The sequence below is a fragment of the Pelophylax lessonae genome, assembly GCF_965119305.1.
Source record: "Pelophylax lessonae genome assembly, chromosome: 5".
Classification (NCBI taxonomy): domain Eukaryota; kingdom Metazoa; phylum Chordata; class Amphibia; order Anura; family Ranidae; genus Pelophylax; species Pelophylax lessonae.
Genome location: NC_138772.1, coordinates 374580844 through 374600672, shown reverse-complemented (window position 1 = coordinate 374600672; position 19829 = coordinate 374580844). Strand labels below are relative to the sequence as shown.

General features: G+C 38.8%; 1 protein-coding gene across 1 annotated transcript in view; it reads right to left on the bottom strand.

Moving 5' to 3' along the window:
* Positions 1-13757: 13757 nt before the first annotated feature.
* LOC309556806 (cadherin-19-like) overlaps positions 13758-19829 on the bottom strand; it is a 200829-nt gene continuing 194757 nt past the window's right edge. The window contains exon 11 of the mRNA XM_082259323.1: positions 13758-14728. Coding sequence (XP_082115449.1) covers positions 14301-14728 — 428 coding nt within the window. The 3' untranslated portion in view covers positions 13758-14300. The remainder of the gene's footprint in view (positions 14729-19829) is intronic.

Genomic DNA, 19829 nt, shown 5'->3' with positions numbered 1-19829 from the left:
ACCTGTACTACGTCATAACCTGCTCCTGAGGGATATGGTTATTGCTTGGAGGGAAGTGAGGAAACTTTTAAAATTACCTGTGTACTTCTCCAAACATCTCCCGATCTGGGGTAATCCTGATTTCCCCCCCGGCTTGGAACATGTGGTTTACAAAGGATGGGAATCGAAGGGACTGGTCAACCTTGTCCAACTTTGCAACCCACAAACGGGACTCCTGCTGTCTCCTTCTGAAATCTCGGAGACACACGATTTGCCACCCTTGGATTCTTTCTACCTGACACAATGCCGCCACTTTATTCGTGGCACCTCAACCACGCCCGACAGCAGGTTCAAACTCTCACTCATTGACACCCTACTGGATTCTGGCAAATACACCATCTCGGATATATAAAAACCACTTATTCAGCACTGCCCACCCGCCTCCTTTACATCTTCTGCTTCGAACTGGCTCAAGGACTTCCCGGGAGAGGACAAACTACCCAAGATGACTAGCGGTCTCCGGACCACTCTCGGACTCACCCCAAACTCTACCTGGAAGGAAACGCAAATCTTCCATAGAGCGCATGTCCCTTTCTTATCGGACAAAACTATTCCGGATGCCCATAAATGTCCTCTTTGCCTTGCCGAGCGACCTTCCCTTTTCCACAAGTTTTGGGACTGCGCACTGATATCAGCGTTCTGGGACCAGGTCCTAGCATTCATAGCAACAGTCACCAAACTATCTGCACCGAAAAACCCTCTCCTCTTGCTCTTCAGATATTGGGACAAGCGTCTACAGAAATGGTCAAGCACCTCAGCCGAATCATCTCGTCTTTGGATCCTAACCACCTTGCTTATTGCCAGGCGTTTGATCTTGAAACAATGGATAGCAACCTCCCCCCCCTCATATCTATGCTGTGGTCAGAGCTAACCACACTCCATTCCATCGACCGCCTCAACAAGGACTTTTCGGCCCACTCTGCTGCCGACGCCTTTCACGTAAAATGGAACGTCTTCTCCAACCACATCTCTAAAACTCTGGACTCCCCCCTGATACCTTCACTCCCCCCACTGGTGAAACCCCCTCTAAGCCACCTCCTGCCCAGGACTAGGACATTGATCTCGGGCCCCCCCTTAACCCTCTTCCTCCCCCTCCTTACTTACAATGAGTGGGCTGGCCGCCCCCAGTTCCCCCTATGTAATGTTGTTTATTATACTGCCATGTATCTGCAAATGTTTGTTACACGTTTTGTTAAACTTGAAAATTTTAAATAAAAAAAAAAGAATGAGGCAAGGATGGATTCCAAAGTCTGGATAGGAAAGTTGTAGCTGACAGGAAAGGTAGCCCAAATAAATAGTTCATGTGCAATTAGGGTGTTGCAGCCAGGGAGACCAGCAGCGACAAAATAAACCTTGTAAGAGATGAGCTTTAGCGAACATGTAAAATTGACTCTAAAAGTGATTGAAATGATATTCCCCATGACTTGACAGGCAGGAGGGAAGGCCAGAAATTATTCCTACCTTCTTACTTTTTCTCCTCCCTACATTAACTCTGTTTTCCCTATCCCTCCCCCTGCTTATACAGTTTATATAGTTGGATGAAAATGCTTTGTTTACAGAGCATAAATCATTAAACATTTGCTAATACAATGGCCACTTACAGTCTTATGCCTTTCCAAATATTCAACTGTGAAAAATCGGCCAAACATTGACAGCTTTTTAGAACGTACTCCTGAAAACGTTAGTAGGAACAATATTGATACATAGGGCACAATGCTCAAATCCCCCAGTGATTGTTTAAAAAAATAGAAGGGAGAGTGCAAGCTGGAGCAGATGTCAGCTAGATTTTAGTCAGGAGTTGTTTCTGGAGGCTGGCAGACGGCATAGCAAAGATGATGGAGCCCTTTGAATCCAGTCTTCTGCAATTTAACCACCTCCCACCCGGGCCATTGTAAATATACGGCCGGGTGGGAGTCTCGTCCTTCTGAATGGACGTTCCGGAAGCGGCGCGATCTCGATGTGCCTGTGTCCCTCGGACACAGAGCAACATCATTCGGCAGGAGGGCCCTGTGATTGGCCCTCCTGATCACATGACGGCTGTGTCCAATCACAGCCGTCATGTAATGTAAATAGAGCCGTTGTAACGGCTTCGATCTCTTCTCCTCCTGACAGATCCTGTCAGTGAGGAGAAGAGAAGAGGATCGGTGCTGCTGCTGGGGTGATCAGTGAGTATTTCTAATTACTCACTGATCACAGGGGGGGTCTGTGCTGGTAATCAGATGATTGATTACCAGTACAGCCTTGGGGGGGAGGGGTGCCACTAAGCCACCAGGGATGCCCACCCATGACCACCAGGGATGCCCACAATGGCCACCAGGGGTGGCAAGCAGGGCTCAGAGAGCCCCCCAGTGCCCTCCCTATCAGTGTTGCCCACCAATGCCATCTATCAGTGCTGCCCACCAGTGCCGTTATTGCCATCTATCAGTGCTGCCCACCAGTGCCCATTACTGCCCACCAGTGCCGCCTATCAGTGCCCATCAGTGCCCCCCATCATTGCCGATCAGTGCCCCCCATCAGTGCCGATCAGTGCCGATCATTGCCGCCCAACAGTGCCACCTATCAGTGTCCATCAGTGCCCATCAGTGCCGCCAATCAGTGCCCATCAGTGCTGCCTATCAGTGCCCACCAATGCTGCATATCAGTGCTATCTATCAGTGCCACATATCAGTGCCCATCAGTGCTGCATATCAGTGCTACCTATCAGTGCCCATCAGTGCTGCATATCAGTGCCACCCCATCAGTGCCACCCCATCAGTGCCACCCCATCAGTGTCTCCTCATCAGTGCCTGTCAGTGCAGCATCATCAGTGCTCATCAGTGCAGGAAAAAATGTATCTATTTACAAAATTTTATAACCTAAACAAAAAAACTTTTTTTTTTTTCAAACTTTTCAGTCTTTTTTTATTTGTGCACCAAAAAAGAAAAAACCTGACGGTGATCAAATACCACCAAAAGAAAGCTCTATTTGTGGGGAAAAAAATGACATAAATTTGGTTTAGGTACAGTGTTGCATGACCGCGCAATTGTCATTCAAATTGCAACAGTGCTAAAAGCTGAAAATTGATCTGGGAAGGAAGGGGGTTTAAGTGCCCAGTATTGAGGTAGTTAAAGCAATGCAGAAGAGGAGGAGGAGAAGATCTCAAGTGGTCCTTTAGAAGCTTTAAGGAGCGCACACCGCTGAATCAATTCATGGATGCTGATACCCTGCAGAAGTTCAGGTGATCCAGACCACTTATCATGGAGCTTCATACCCAACTCATAGGTTACCTTAAGCCATCAACACAGAGAAGCTTTGCAATACCAGCCATGACTAAACTGCTGGCTGCCTTTTTGGAAAAGCAGCATATCAGATGCTTATGACAACTTACTGCATGGTTTCATGCAGTATTTAAGGCATTCTTCGGAAAGATAATGCATGCAAGATTTTAAAGGAATTAAAGAGATCATGAATTACACAGTTTTTTTTTTTTTTTCTAAACATTGTGCGTTATTTTACCGCATACTCGGATTCAGTAAAACATTGCTTAGTAAATTGTGCTCAGAATGCTGTTTTCATAAGTCTTGTTCTTAATTCCATTGCTTTATTTGTAACTGGTCTTAGTGATGTATATCTTGTGTTTTCACCTAAAATAAAAATAGAGCAGTTTAATTTTTTTATTTTCTTTTTTAAATTAGTTATACTTTTAAAATTACTGAAAGATTCACTTTAAAAGCCTGCCATGCATTGGCATTTTCCAGCTGTCCTTTCTTCTTATGAAGAGGGTTACTTGCCTTGACATTTGGAAAGAATCCTTACAATCTTGACTGCTAATGGCAGCAGCTGCTTTCCAGCACTTTATATTTGACATTGGTGAGCAATTTCTATTACACATATATTTTAAAACTTGGCACCATATAAGTGTGATGTTATCCAAGAAAGAGAAAAAATGGTGGAAGAAACATAAGATACACATGATCATGAAACATAGAATAAAAAAAACAGCAGTGTAGAAATTACACAATTAACAAGATCCTCTGTGCATTGATAAAATATAATATACCTTCTGCTGTTTATGTTGTTTAATTACGTCTTTTTGTCTTATGTCTCATATGTCTTATTTGTCTTATAACCATTATCCTAAAATGACTTGGTATGAATCTAACAGATGTTTTACTCTATTACAGCAATGCTGAATTGTTTTTAATGCTGCTTCAACACAACTCCTAGTGAAAACAAGTATAGCGTGTGCTATTTTTTAAATTCATTTATTATTTTTCACATTAAGTTATTTGAATGAGAAAAAGAGCAGCTGCTCAATCTGTAAACAATGCATAACATTCATACAACATAGCAGTCCAGCAAATGTACCTTTGGTTTTGTTTATTGCTTGTAAGACATGCTTAGATAGTTAACCACTTATTAGTTTAAAGCTGCAGGCAGATATCAATTACACACATTAATGCAGCTCTAGAATTTATTAACACATCATTAAATGCATTTTTTAATGCAAGCACTATAAGTAAATGGATTTGACTTGGTATCAGTATTTTACTAAACACTGTACAGTATGTAAAGCAAACATCAGAGGAGGGAGAGAGAATAAGCAAATGGAGCCAGTTAGTCTAGTCTATCTGAAGTGCAAGGAACATGCTAGTATTGGATGAAATCAGAGTGATGGTGAGATAGGCTTATGACTTATGCTTAACCCTACACTCTCCAGTCACAGAGTGGGGGGACCTGTAAATAAAAATGAAACTAAAGCAGGCAATGATCAGGTCCCCTACCCTGCTAGAAATGCCTGGGCTGTGGGGTAAAACTAAGGACTGGATATACTAAAATACATAGTCTTTGACAGGTAAACAGCTATCATATATGTATATCATCAGTGTATTTTGATCTTTGCTTGGAGGTCAGCTTAAGGCTAGGCCTTCATGAAAGTGAAGGTGTACTTCAAATGTTTTTCGGTTATGCAACCGTAGCTCACCCAACTCCACTCATCTACAAATAGACCCAGGTAGTATCCAATAAGAGCAAACTATAAAGGAAAGTTTATTATGCACAACATTCCTAACTACAAATCTGTATCTAAAGAGACTGTGCATGTTATATTTATTGCATACATTTAGAACAAGTTACCAAAATATTCTTATCCAGTTAACCAAAATTGTTGAGTGTAAGTAATTAAAATTATACATATAGGTAAAACAATAAAAATAAAGAAAGTATAAGGATAGAAGTTCTGCAACTTTCACCTTTCATTTGTCAAAAATGGCTTCTTCTGTATTTTCAGCTTCCTTTAAAGATTGCTTAATTATCTGTTTTTGTTTGCTTTTGCTTTTTTAATGGGAGTAAAAACTCTGAAATGTCTACAAAAGGACTGATAAATCTGGGGGAAGGTGGATAAAAATTTGTAGGCTGGAAATGGATGTAGAGTGTGATTTTACTATTTCTGGGTGGGGCTTCGTAGCTAGAAGATTTCAAAGAGTCTGGTCACTTTTAATGATGGGCTGGTGAGAGTAGTAGGTGGTGAAGTTGGAGCTGTTTGATAACAGGACCCTGTTAGGAAAGCTGGGTGTAGCTGGTGGAGACTGAAGCCTGTGTGAGGGGATTGTGGGACCAAGGACTGGGAGAGTCTGGCCAGCACCAAGAGTCTGTAAGACTAAGGAAGCTGGGGAGGCCAGTGAGTCCTATGGGGCTGGAGAGAATTCAGACTTTTCTGGTGAGTGCAAGATGGGGATACTGGGAAAACCCTGTTAAGAGGCCATGTGAGCGTTAACAGCAAGTGATTTGAGAGACCAAAACAAGCAAAGGTACTGCTGACAAGAGAGCCAGGTGGCTTGGTATTTTTTTGTGTTTGGTGACTGTAGCTGAAACCCCCACGTGGGAATCCTGGATGGACCTTTGTTTTGTTTTCTCCATTTAATATAAAAAAGGGCTACCTTAACTATAATGCCTACATAAGATGCATTCACTGTACAAAAATTACATCTATCGCTGAGCTAAACATCCCCCATACTACAAAAGATAAAAGATTTTTGTAAAAAATGGAAACATGTCGATTGTAAAATGTTTTAAACACAAATACATTTTAAAGGTTACATTTTAGCTAGAAAAGATGGCAATATTAGGTCTGATGCATTTTAGGATATACTTGGCTATCACCAAAGTAAATGAAACTCAGCTGTGGTAAATTTTGGAATGGGTAAAATACTTTGCTTTATAGGTAAACATTATTACTGAACTTTATCCCAAAAAAAACTTCTCTACAGTTTTAGTGGCTTAATTTACCTGCAATGAAGTATGTCCCACATTGTGTAGGCAGATGGATCCTGTAGAAATCTTCTGTGCAAGAATGCCATTTCCTTTTCTTCCTACTGAACTTACTGCACTGAAATGATTAGTAGTTCTGGGTCCTCTGTGAAGCTGCAATAAACAAGCTCTCAATAAGGACCCACCCCTTCATCTTCTATTGAAAAGAGTTACTTTATTGTGAATACTGAATGCAACAAGGTCTTTGAATGGGTGAGAGAATCCAGTGACTCATTAGACTCTCCCCCACACACAATTCATGTTACATGCTGTCTACATTATGAAAAACTTTTTCCAAAAGTGGAAGAGGAAGCAGGGGGTTGCCCCCGATGGGAGAGTGTTTACTGCAGCTTAACAAAAGACTTGAAGTTATTAGCTCCCTCAGCACTAAAGGTTTAGCAGCAGAAAGAGGACTGGGAATCCCTGCACAGATTCCTACAGACTGATATAGGATCCAGCTGCTTGCACAATGTGGGACACATTTTAGCACTGGTAAGCTAGGTGATTAAAGCTTTAGAAAACTTTTTATTAACCGCTTGCATACCACCCACAGTAATATTAGCGGGAGGCAGCACGCGCGCGCCTCCGGAGCAGTGCTCCCATTGTGTTTAGACACAGCGGGAGGCGGGCGTGGGAGGAGAGGCGACCATTGCCAGTTTTCAGTTCTTTCCATAGATTCTCGATTGGATTCAGGTCTGGACTTTCTATTACCTGGATATGTTTATTTGTGAACCATTCCATTGTAGATTTTTCTTTATGTTTTGGATCATTGTCTTGTTGGAAGACAAATCTCTGTCCCAGTCTCAGGTCTTTTGCAGACTCCATCAGGTTTTCTTCCAAAATGGTCCTGTATTTGGCTCCATCCATCTTCCCATCAATTTTAACCATCTTTCCTGTCCCTGTGAAGAAAAGCAGGCCCAAACCATGATGCTGCCACCACCTTGTTTGACAGTGGGGATGGTGTGTTCAGGGTGATGAGCTGTGTTGCTTTTATGCCATACGTAACGTTTTGCATTGTTGCCAAAAAGTTAGATTTTGGTTTCATCTGACCAGTGCGCCTTCTTCCACATGTTTGGTGTGTCTCCCAGGTGGCTTGTTGCAAACTTTAAATGACACTTTTTATGGATATCTTTAAGAATTGGCTTTCTTCTTGCCACTCTTCTATAAAGGCCAGATTTGTGCAGTATACGACTGATTGTTGTCCTATGGACAGAGTCTCCCACCTCAGCTGTAGATCTCTGCAGTTCATCCAGAGTGATCATGGGCATCTTGGCTGCATCTCTGATCAGTCTTCTCCTTGTATGAGCTGAAAGTTTAGAGGGACGGTCAGGTCTTCGTAGATTTGCAGTGGTCTGATACTCCTTCCATTTCAATATTATCGCTTGCACAGTACTCCTTGGGATGTTAAAAGCTTGGGAAATCTTTTTGTATCCAAATCCGGCTTTAAACTTCTCCACATCAGCATCTCGGACCTGCCTGGTGTGTTCCTTGTTCTTCATGATGGTCTCTGCGATTTAAACGGACCTCTGAGACTATCACAGTGTAGGTGCATTTATACGGACACTTGATTACACACAGGTGGATTCTATTTATCATCATTAATCATTTAGGTCAACATTGGATCATTAAGAGATCCTCACTGAACTTCTGGAGAGAGTTTGCTGCACTGAAAGTAAAGGGGCTGAATAATTTTGCACGCCCAATTTTTCAGTTTTTTATTTGTTAACAAAGTTTGAAATATCCAATAAATTGTGTTCCACTTCATGATTGTGTCCCACTTGTTGTTGGTTCTTCACAAAAAATTATAGTTTTTTATCTTTATGTTTGAAGCCTGAAATGTGGCAAAAGGTTGCAAAGTTCAAGGGGGCCAAATACTTTCGCAAGGCACTGTATATATATAAATATGTATATATATGGATATATATATATATATATATATATATATATACATGCATACATACATACATACATACGTTCTAGCGCCCGTTAATGGGCTTAATGTCTAGTTACTAATAAAAAAATAAATAAATAAATAAAGCAATAAAAATGACATAAATCTCTCCCGTAGTTAGTAGACGCAATAACTTTTGTGCAAACCAATCAAAATACGCTTATTGCGTTTTTTTTATCAAAAATATGTAGCAGAATAAAAATTGGCCTAAAAGGTTAAAACATTTTGATTTTTTTTTTTTGGGGGGGGGGGGGGGAAATGTCCTATAGCAGAATGTGAAAAATATTGTTTTTTTCACAATTGTCGCTTAAAGCGCAAAAAAAAAAAAAATCGCACAGGTGATCAAATGCCACCAAAAGAAAGCTCTTTTTGTGGGAAAAAAGGACGTGCATTTCATTTGAGTACAGCATTGCATGACTGCACAATTGTCCGTTAAAGTAATGCAGTGCCGAATCGCAAAATAGGGCCTGGTCAGGAAGGGGGTAAAACCTTCCGGCGCTGAAGTGGTTAACTAAGCTAAACATCCATTTTAAGTTATATTTCTGTCTAAAATGTATCGCATCATAAGAAGATAGTATTTATTTCCTTCTCTATCTTATTTGCAATAAACAAGATTTCTTGAATGATGCAGAGTGAAAAAATTAGGTAATGCATTTCTTTATTGGGGCTTAAGAATACCAGATGTATCTGTTTTTAAATCCATGACTGGCCCATTCCTAACTAAATCAGTAGGTATTTTTATAATTTTGCTTTTTATAAAGCTACATCAAAGAATGCTTCGATTTAGAAAGTAAAGAATCAAATTGACTATTATAAGAGGGCATTTCAGTCCTTTACAGAAGTTCATTCATTGTACAAATAGCATTTTATGGTTTCTTCACAGGATATATAATTTTAGCCTTTTAATGTATATATGACATTTAATTCATTGCACAAATTTAATCTCTATTCACACACAGCCACTTTAGCACAGCAGTTCACCACATAAATATGCAGAACTGTACAATTTTATTATGCAATGGCTTTTATGTTCACATATACGTGGTACACTTTTAAAAAAAAAAATAATGTATTGGAATACTTTGCATGGTTTACTGAATCCTAGAGCACTAAATGTCCAAAACCAATGAAAACAAGCTTTGACAATGCTTGTATTTTTAAACACAAATACACGTAAACCAGTTAAAAAAGAAATAGCATTTTGTTACAATGCTATCTGTGTTGGACTGTTTCCTTCCTGGAAGACTTTATCCACCATTTTCATTTATTACTTTATTTAATTTTTATCTATATTAAATATAGTTAATTGCATGGAAGTTTAGGTTGAGCTGTTGCTCATTCTATTTAGATTCCTTTCTAGAGTCTTGTACAACATTTTCATAGGGTAACTCCAGACAAATAATATATTTAGAGCAATATAAGGCCAATTCTACACCTTCTAATTAATGGTAGTTGCATTGTGTACCTCCCCTTGTTTTCTCAAAATGTATACTTGCTGATCCTGCCAGTTATTATATCCTTTCCCCTTTCTTCTGGATAGCAGGCAATGCTGTTGGACCACTGGTGAATGTGGAGCATCATTGCCAGCTTTTCTGCTCTGAACCTCTTTGTAGAACTTCAAATTGACTCAAAAACATCAGCGCTTCCAGTCATGTAAAAGCATTGGAAGCTTAAAGCATGTGCAATAATGCCTTCTATGTTCTAGAACTTAGCACAGTTCCTTTCCTCTGTCCGCAGCAGTTTTGAGGAATGTAGCAAGGAATGTGGAAAAATGTAGCCCTGCAACAAAGGTAAGCTATTGCTGCCTACACTTTAGACAGATAGAGGTCTCAGTCATCATTTGACCACACAAAAATAAAAACTAGCTAAAAAAAAGCTATTTAGAAACATATTTTTAGAAAAACAGCATGCAGGAATTTTTGGGATTCATAAGACCGAAGAACTGATATCTACTTTAAGAATCAGGTGTTTTTTTAAAATCTCAAATCTCTCTGCCTCAACCTATTTTGTCTCATTTATTTTCCGTGGAAATTATTAGGTTGTAAAGAATTACACACCCATGCCCTTGTACCTTGTACTTGTATATAATAGAAAAGTCTTAACGAATGAACATTCACCTCTCTCAGCTTCTTAAGATGCTATGTCCCTGAAGTTCTAATAAACAATTGGGTTAGATCATCATCCTTTCTGAAATTGACGCAGATGTAAAAAAGAAGATATGTATTGGAATTTGTAATGCCAACAAAGCAATTTAAGCTCGTTTTGATCAAGGGTATTGAACATTATTTTTAACTTTTTGATAAAGAGCCTAATGATAGCGTATTTTACACCCCCTACATCTGTGATTTTAAGAAATTTCCAGAAATGACAGAAGTCTTTTCTGTGATTATATGCATTTTGTATTTTTTTTTTGAGTATTTGTTGAGATCCAAGATACTGTAAATTGTGTATTGTCTGCTCACAAATGTATATGAAGGGATTGTCTTGAAACTCAGACTTGCATTCTGACTGCTATCAAAACATTTGCCTCTTTATAATGCCAGTTATCTAAAAATAGAAGTATTAAAGACCCATCTCCTCTCTCAATTAAATATATTCAACAATTACATTCTATAGCTTTCTGAAATGGAAAACATGTATTAGTGCAAAATATAAATATATTAAAAGTGTTTTATTTGTGTATAAAAATTATCAACCGTTGTTTGTATGAAAGGGGCTTGGAATTTCTTGAAATTGTCTAATATTGCTGTACTGCACATAAAAGGGTCAGTCCATCCAAAGCTGACATTTCATTATAAGTAGATGTTGGAGAGTTAAACCTGAATCAAAGTGAGATTTCTGTGCTTGAAACTGAGACTAAAGGATTTTACTATCCCCAACATAATGCATGTTTTTTTTTTTTGTTTTTTATATATCATGCAGACTTAAACAGGAGAAATAGGAGTACTCTGAATACATAAACTGAGTTAAGATCTGTGATAAGATCTGTGATAAGGGATCTCACAGGAACTGACATAGGATCTGTGATAAGGGATCTCACAGGAACTGACATAGGATCTGTGATAAGGGATCTCACAGGTGGAGTCCCCAAGGGATGCAAAAGGGCAAAAAATAACTTAGCCAACCAACTTCCACCTGCTGTATAATTAAAGTGTTACTGTTGGATAGACTTAACCTTTAAGGTCCCAAACATACTTTTGTTTAAAAAAAAAAAAAAGCAACCTGTCATCGGAAAAAAAAAAAAAAAACACTTGGAAGTAAAGCAACTCTCAAATTATATTAAATTAAAGTGTTTGCCAAGTTCACTGATGTTATTCTTGTAACACTTCAGCCGAGTTGCAAATATCTTAGCATCATTTGCTTACTTATCCATGCAGCTAAATATAAAATTACTTTGCTGTTTTAAAAATGAATTATAGTAAACAATTTTAACATTCCTTGTCTGCAAAAAATGAAATAAGCAATTATCCAAATATGTAAAAATTTTACTAATATAAATTCATTAGATATGATGAATATTATAAGAATAATAATGATAGCAGAAAAACTTCATAATAGCACATTTTATAAGAACTTTTACATTTTTTTTTCAGTCTGAATACTTCCATAATATTTAAGAGGCCATTTAAGGCACTGCAGTGTGCTGTTCAATTTCCTCTCTTTATAACTATATGATACCGTACATGTTTTGATAATGTTAATTAAACATATAAAAACAAAAAACATTTTTGGATTAATATTTCTTTGGATATTCACTCTGTTAAATCAATGTATATAATGTATATTTCAAACATACCACATTGCCGGGGATTGAGTTGCTATCTCTGGATACATTTTTTTATTCGTTTTGATGCTCTTTTCTGAATAAGATGGTGTCAGACATATTGTTAATTTGAACAACCGTAATGCCTCTTGTGATGTTCATGTAAAATTTTCTGAGGATTTGATCAGTTATTTAAAAAAAAAAAATAAAAAAAATGTGTATTTTATAACAAGGAAACCAGTGCTTTGTCCAAGCAGGTCAGAATAAAGGTTCTCAATATTGTTGACCCCCCCCCCCCCCACCCAAGCAGTAAATACTTACCTCTTCTTAGCTTCCACACTATAGGCAGTAAAGATAACTAGCCCTGTGTAAGCTCAATCATAAGCCTTGAAGTTCACATAATGCTAAAAATGCTCTCTTTGCCCCCATGCAAGTCAATTTTCACAGAGAACCTGTGTTCATTTCATTAACCTCATCATATGCAGGGGCATTGAAAATAATAGGGATTTCAATACCACAGGCCTGGAAGTAAGCACAGTTTCAAAGAGTTAAAGAAATACTCTAATCCATTTGAAAATGAACCCCAGTGTCTTAACAATACATGTGTAATTCCAAGTAAAATATAAGTTAAAGTCTTGGATAGTGTAAGAGGGGATTAGAACTGCTGTCATTTATTTTGACGTCTGTGTCCCTGTAACAAAGTTATCAATGAACAAGGAAATGAAGAGAAAACTTCATGGGGCAAACAGACAAAAATATTTTGCTTGAAGAGGTTCTAACCTTTTAACTGCCAAACACACGTTTATTTTGCTGTTGTTTCTCTGACAGAGAGATTTCTACTTGCTTCCTGTCACTGTGTCAATAAAGTAAAAATGTGTGGGGGAAATCTCCCCAATGGTGCTACAGACAGTAACAAAAACTTGAAAAATGACTAATAAGATTGTGGGGGGTTGAAATAATAAAGGAATAAAGGATGATGTTCTAGGAAAGTGAATGCTAGTGAATAGGGTGAAGCTGTATTTAATTACAACCTGATTAATTTACACTTCCAATCTTTATACATTTTGAGAAATATTTTTATTAGGCACTAAGTCCATCAACATCTTAAACAGAAATGTCTGAAGCCCCGTACACACGCATCGAAAATTGGCAGGGAATTTTCGTCCAACGTCCTATCTGCCGATTTTCGGCTTGTTAGTATGATGCTTCCCACAACCGACTCCAACTTTTCGGCCGAAAAAAATCTGGTGTGCAGACTATAACATTTTTGTTGGCCGTCAAAACACGGCCGATTTTCATGCAGTCAGTACTGCTCTCGATAGGGAAAAATCTTATGAGCAAGACTGGGCATGCTCAGATAAACAAGAACACAAAGAAAGCAAACCAACACATGACATCACTTCAGAAGCAGATTTTTGTTGGGCGAGAAAATTCGTGTGCAGTCTAGGCACATTCCAACCAACAAAACACAACTCTGGACAAAAGACGGACGATTGGTCGGCCGATAATCATTGCGTGTGTACGGGGCTTTAGAATCAAAATAAAACTACAAATTTAAGGTCATTACTAATTTGTGGGAAGTAATCAAAATCAATCTTTTTGAAAACAAACACCTCAATTGTACATTTAGAAAAAGGTCTCTTGGTTGTCAGCTGAAATTAGCAAATAGAATGCTAAATATTTTTTGTTTGTGCCCCCTTTTTTTTCCAGAAAGAAAAAGAATTTTGTAAGTATGATGCTTTATAATCCTTTGGTATTTAAACTTAAATAGCTTTCCATAATATAATCGTTGAATAATACATTCTATTTATACACATTATAACATTCCCTTTAAGCATAACTTATATTCCATGTTACCCAGCAATAAAAGATGCGTACATCTTACGTAAATGCATACCTATTAGCTATGTGCTGAAAGTCTTTTTATTAACCAAACAGAGGGTGTCTCACTATTTTTAAATTCTGCCTTTAAAGGTTAGGCATAATTATTGTTTCTTTTACTATGTTTAATAAAAGGAGAAGCAGTTAGAGTGAGTCCTCCTTGCAGTGGCTAATGAAGGTGAGTGAAATTTTCATCTTTGGTAATAGGATGTCATCACTAAAGAGGATGACCTTACTCATCAGGTATCAGCCAAAAAACTGTAATTTCAATTTATAGTGGCCTGAACCTTTATTAAATAAGGCTGAACAATACTTTTTGTAGAAGGCTCGTTATCCCCATGTAATCCCTTATTTAGAACATGTAATTTATTTACAAGCTCATCCCTGATCATATTCCAAGCATTGATTAATATCCAGTGCACTCGATTCCAAGGAGCTTAGTGATCCTGCCATTGAACCTGTGCCCTCGTAAGCATAGGTATGAAGGGAGTCAGGTGGGAAACCACATGGGTCTGTATCTGCTTCTTCCAACTTCTCTGAAAGGAATTCCCTAAAAATAGTGACATCAGGCCCAAGTCCCAAGGACAACCTATACATACTTTGAATATCAGTTCGTATAGTCCTTTTCTTCTTATGTTTTCTCATCACTGTTTGATGTCTGAGTCCTGTGATATCAAATGCTTCCGTGTCTTCTTCTCCCCCACCTTCATCATCATACTTAACAATATTTTCCTTTAAGTCTTCTCCTTTCTCAATGAAATGTGTAGGACTTTTGTGGCACTTTATGTGAACAATTACTGCCAGTGCTATTGAAATACACAAGAAGATAAAGATCAAGTTTGTATCATAACATATCCTTAATGGCTTTGTCTTTCTTATTGGGTAAATGTGTGTGTATTGTTTGATTGTGATTCAAAAATCTATCTTTGGTACTTTCTTAAAAAAAAATTGTAAATTACTGTATATACTGTATAATTATAAGTACTGTTTGATAGTGTTTAAAAAAAAAAAAAGCATTTCTTATCGGTACACTCTTTTAGAAAAACTACTAAACAGACATCTTTACCTTTACCTACATGTTTTTATGCGTGTTAAATATGTGCAATGTACTATTAGATTACCTTGAACAAAACTTGTTAGTTTGAGAAACCTACATTGCTTTTGTTCAGGGTTGATTCTAGGGGAAGTTTCCCAGTTCTTTGAGCCCCTGCAACAATATGACCAGCACTTGCAAAGTACTTCAAGTATGACACCCCCTTTATAACTTAAGGAAAACATTCCCTGCCCCATGCCATTGTTACCCCCAAATACTGATCTAGTTGAAGCCTAACTGAACTTTCAGTTTAAAAAAAGCTATGCAAATTAAGACAGCATTGAAAAAAAAAAGATGTACAGTTTGTACTTTTTGAAAAAAACAAGAGAGAATGAGCTTTACTGACTACAGAGCTATAGGCCCGACATATTTGGGGTGTGTTGAATCACTGCAAATAGCTCATTGCTTCCCCATAGAGATCTATGGTATAAATATGCAGGTTGCATGTAAGACTGGCTACAGCTGATTTTCAAACAACACAAACTGAAGGGCATTGCATACTTTGTTTTGATGTGGCTGGAATGTATTTAGCCCATTTAAACTGATAGTTCAGTTGAGCTTTTAAAAGCTGCTAACAGGAAAAGTTTTGGCTCTCCTATATTCAACCAGTCTTTTTTTCTCCTAAATGTCACTACCCAATGCTGGCGTATGAGAGATGCAGCTGCATCTAGAGTAGAAAAGAGAATTAAAGGGTTAAATATGATGGCAGTTGCTGCCATAATATTTGGTAGGGGTGGGCAGCTTTGTAAAATAGGTGATTAGGTGCAGCAAAAATGCAAAGGTAGGGAAATGTTGTTAAACATACTACTTTTCAAAACTACTTTAATCATGGGAGGAAGGTAAATTAGTGTCAGTAGTAGAAGTAGTCTAGCATTATCACAGTTATTGCTGTCTTTTTAGGTTCAACACTATCCTATAAACATTGACTTCCTTTGGAGTTATTGTTCGACAATCCAATACCAAACATACATCCAGAACCAGTCAATCTACAGACTATGGATAAGCCATGGAATAAACAAAAATTATTAGGTTGGTTTACTAAATTCAAAAGCCACAAAAGTATCAAAAAGTTAGAAAGCACTCCCATATGCTCTGATAATTTTTCCTGGTTATAGATAATATATTATAAATATATAACTAAATATATATATATATATATATATATATATATATATATATACACAGTATCTCACAAAAGTGAGTACACCCCTCATATTTTTGTAAATATTTTATTATATCTTTTCAGGTGACAACCCTGAAGAAATTACACTTTGCTACAATGTAAAGTAGTGAGTGTAAAGCTTGTATAACAGTGTAAAATTGCTGTCCCCTCAAAATAACTCAACAGGTAGCCATTACTATCTAAACCGCTGGCAACAAAAGTGAGTATATCCCTAAGTGACAATGTCCAAATTGGGCCCAAAGTGTCAATATTTTGTGTGGCCACCATTATTTTTCCTACCCTCTTGGGCATGGAGTTCACCAAAGCTTCACAGGTTGCCACTGGAGTCCTCTTCCACTCTTTCATGATGACAAAACAGAGTTGGTGGATGTTAGAGACCTTGCGCTCCTCCACACTCTGTTTGAGGATGCCCCACAGATGCTTAATAGGGTTTAGAAAATATGTTATATAAGGCGCTCACAGGGGGTGCTGCTCTCTATTGTGGCTGCTAGTAGAGGAAAATGGTCAGGCGGGGTTCAGGCAGGACACTGGTACTAGGAACAGTTGTCAGCTAGAACAGCCTTGGGGGGGGGACAAAAAGTAGGGCTCAGATGCCTGGAGGCAGAGAGTATTAGGCTGACCCGGGGTGTAAGGGGGAAGGGGGGAGGGGGGGTCCGGGTGTGGACGATCCTCTGTTCAGTGGGTGGATGAGGATGGGTTGCACTCAGGGCTGCTCTCCGGGTGAGCGAAGCAGCTCAATGTTAGTCATAGAGGAAAGGGGGAAAAAAGCGCCAGTGGAGTGCAGTTTTTTAAAAAAGAAGGAAGTTTATTAAAAGTAAGTATAAAGGAACAGGTGACTCGATACTGGACTCACTTCAGTGCAGTCACTGTGGTGCCCTCCCTGGTGTAGGTCAGAAGCTCGGTGCCTGCTCTGGGTCCTGATGCGGTCCAATCATCCGGGAGCAACCCCGGACTTCTCCCGGATGATTGGACCGCATCAGGACCCAGAGCAGGCACCGAGCTTCTGACCTACACCAGGGAGGGCACCACAGTGACTGCACTGAAGTGAGTCCAGTATCGAGTCACCTGTTCCTTTATACTTACTTTTAATAAACTTCCTTCTTTTTTAAAAAACTGCACTCCACTGGCACTTTTTTCCCCCTTTCCTCTATGGCTTAATAGGGTTTAGGTCTGGAGACATGCTTGGCTGATCCATAACCTTTAGCAAGGTAGTTGTCATTTTTGAGGTGTGTTTCAGGTTGTTGTCATGTTGGAATACTGCCCTGCGGCCCAGTCTCTGAAGGGAGGGGGATCATGCTCTGCTTCAGTATGTCACAGTACATATTGGCATTTATGGTTCCCTCAATGGACTGTAGCTCCCCAGTGACGGCAGCGCTCATGCTACCCCAGACCATGACACTCCCACCACCATGCTTGACTTAGGGCAAGACACACTTGTCTTTGTACTCCTCACCTGGTTGCCGCCACACATACTTAACACCATCTGAACCAAATACATTTATCTGGGTCTTATCAGACCACAGGACATGGTTCCAGTAATCCATGTCCTTAGTCTGCTTGTCTTCAGCAAACTGTTGCTTTCTTGTGCATTATCTTTAGAAGAGGCTTCCTTCTGGGATGACAGCCATGCAGACCAATTTGATGCAGTGTGCGGCATATGGTCTGAGCACTGACAGGCTTACCCCCCACCCCTTCAACCTCTGCAGCAATGTTGGCAACACTCATACATCTATTTCCCAAAGACAACCTCTGGATATGACGCTGAGCACGTGCACTCAACTCCTTTGGTCGGCCATGGCGAGGCCTGTTCTGAGTGGAAGCTGTCCTGTTAAACTGCTGTATGGTCTTGGCCACCGTGCTGCAGCTTAGTTTCAGGGGTCTTGGAAATCTTCTTATAACCTAAGCCATCTTTATGTAGAGCAACAATTCTTTTTTTTAGATGCCATGTTGAGCTTCCAGTGACCATTATGAGAGAGTGAGAGCGATAACACCAAATTTAACACACCTGCTCCCCATTCACACCTGAGACCTTGTAACACTAACGAGTCACATGACACCAGGGAGGGAAAAAAGCTAATTAGGCCCAATTTGGACATTTTCACTTAGTTGTGTACTCACTTTTGTTGCCAGCGGTTTAGACATTAATGGCTGTGTGTTGAGTTATTTTGAGGGGACAGAAAATTTGCACTGTTATACAAGCTGTACACTCACTACTTTACATTGTAGCAAAGTGTCATTTTTTTTCAGTGTTGTCACGTGAAAAGATAAAATAAAATATTTACAAAAATGTGAGGGGTGTACTCACTTTTGTGAGATACTGTATCTATATATATATATATATATATATATATATATATATATATATATATAATATATTTTATAATAAAACAGAAAATGTCACATTCACTGCTTATGCTCAGTTACAACATGGTCAGTTAGAAAAAAAAGGGGGGATGAGGTCAGTTACAAAATCTACTTTGCATATACATCCGTATAGAGTATGAAGTATGAATAATTGCTTTTTACAGCTGGTATTCCAATAAGAGGGGAAAGCAAGTATGTGTAATTTGTTGAATTGCTGATGACAGCCTTTCTGTCCTTCAACTGAGAGAATCCCCCAAAAAAGGTTGAACCTGACAAAATAACTCTGCCTATGGCTCATGATTCTGCAACATAGGTGTCCAAGAGTAGAGCTGAGTGGAAGGTTTATGGAGGTAATTATGAAGAATATAAATTTTTTTTACAATAAACAGTCTAGCATACCTTGCAATATGCACCAACAACCTAAAACATACCAGATAGACTGCAAATTGCAAATTGCAATGCTTAGGTTGAAATAAAGCCCACCTCCCCCATTAATACGTCTGCTTTGTGCACAAGATACTCTGAGCAGGGGTATTCTTACCTGTACAGTGGCACAATACCATGTTTATAATGAAATGTTATAAAATGGTTTTATCTTTTATCAAAGTAGGCATTATAACTGAGTAGCATCATTGAGTGACTGCATCATTGCCATGGGGGATAACAACTGATATTCCCAGGTTGGTAAACTACTCAAATCCCCCCCCCCATCCCATTTTTCACAATTACTAATGATTTTGTAGCCCCAAGATAACTACTAGGAGAGCCAATTAGCCTCTATTTTTATTTACATATTTAGATCTGTCAATGCACATATGTTATTGTGTTTTGCTTTAAGGCAGCACATACCGTAGAAGTGAATGGGCTGCCAACCCATCCAAACATGCCAAAAATTAGATATGCATATTTTTTTTCAACACAATGTGCCACAACCCTCTGCCATGTGTTTTGGCATGCTGCAATGTAGGTAGGCTGCTTTAGTGTGTTGGGGTACCATTCAAAGCAATTGATACACCAACACACGTAATGCGTGTTAGGCCCCTTTAAGACTTGGGACTGCAAAGTCGCATAACAAGTCTTACTCCATAATTTCCAATGAGTTCTATTCATATCTATGTGACTCAATTTTCAAGTCGCAATGACTTCAAAGTAGTCCCTGCACTACTCTGGCCTGACTTTGATGCGTTTTCAGGTCCAAAGCCCTCACAATTTCACAAGCTGAAAGGAGAACACAGGCGCCATACTAAGTGCAGTATATCGAGATTTA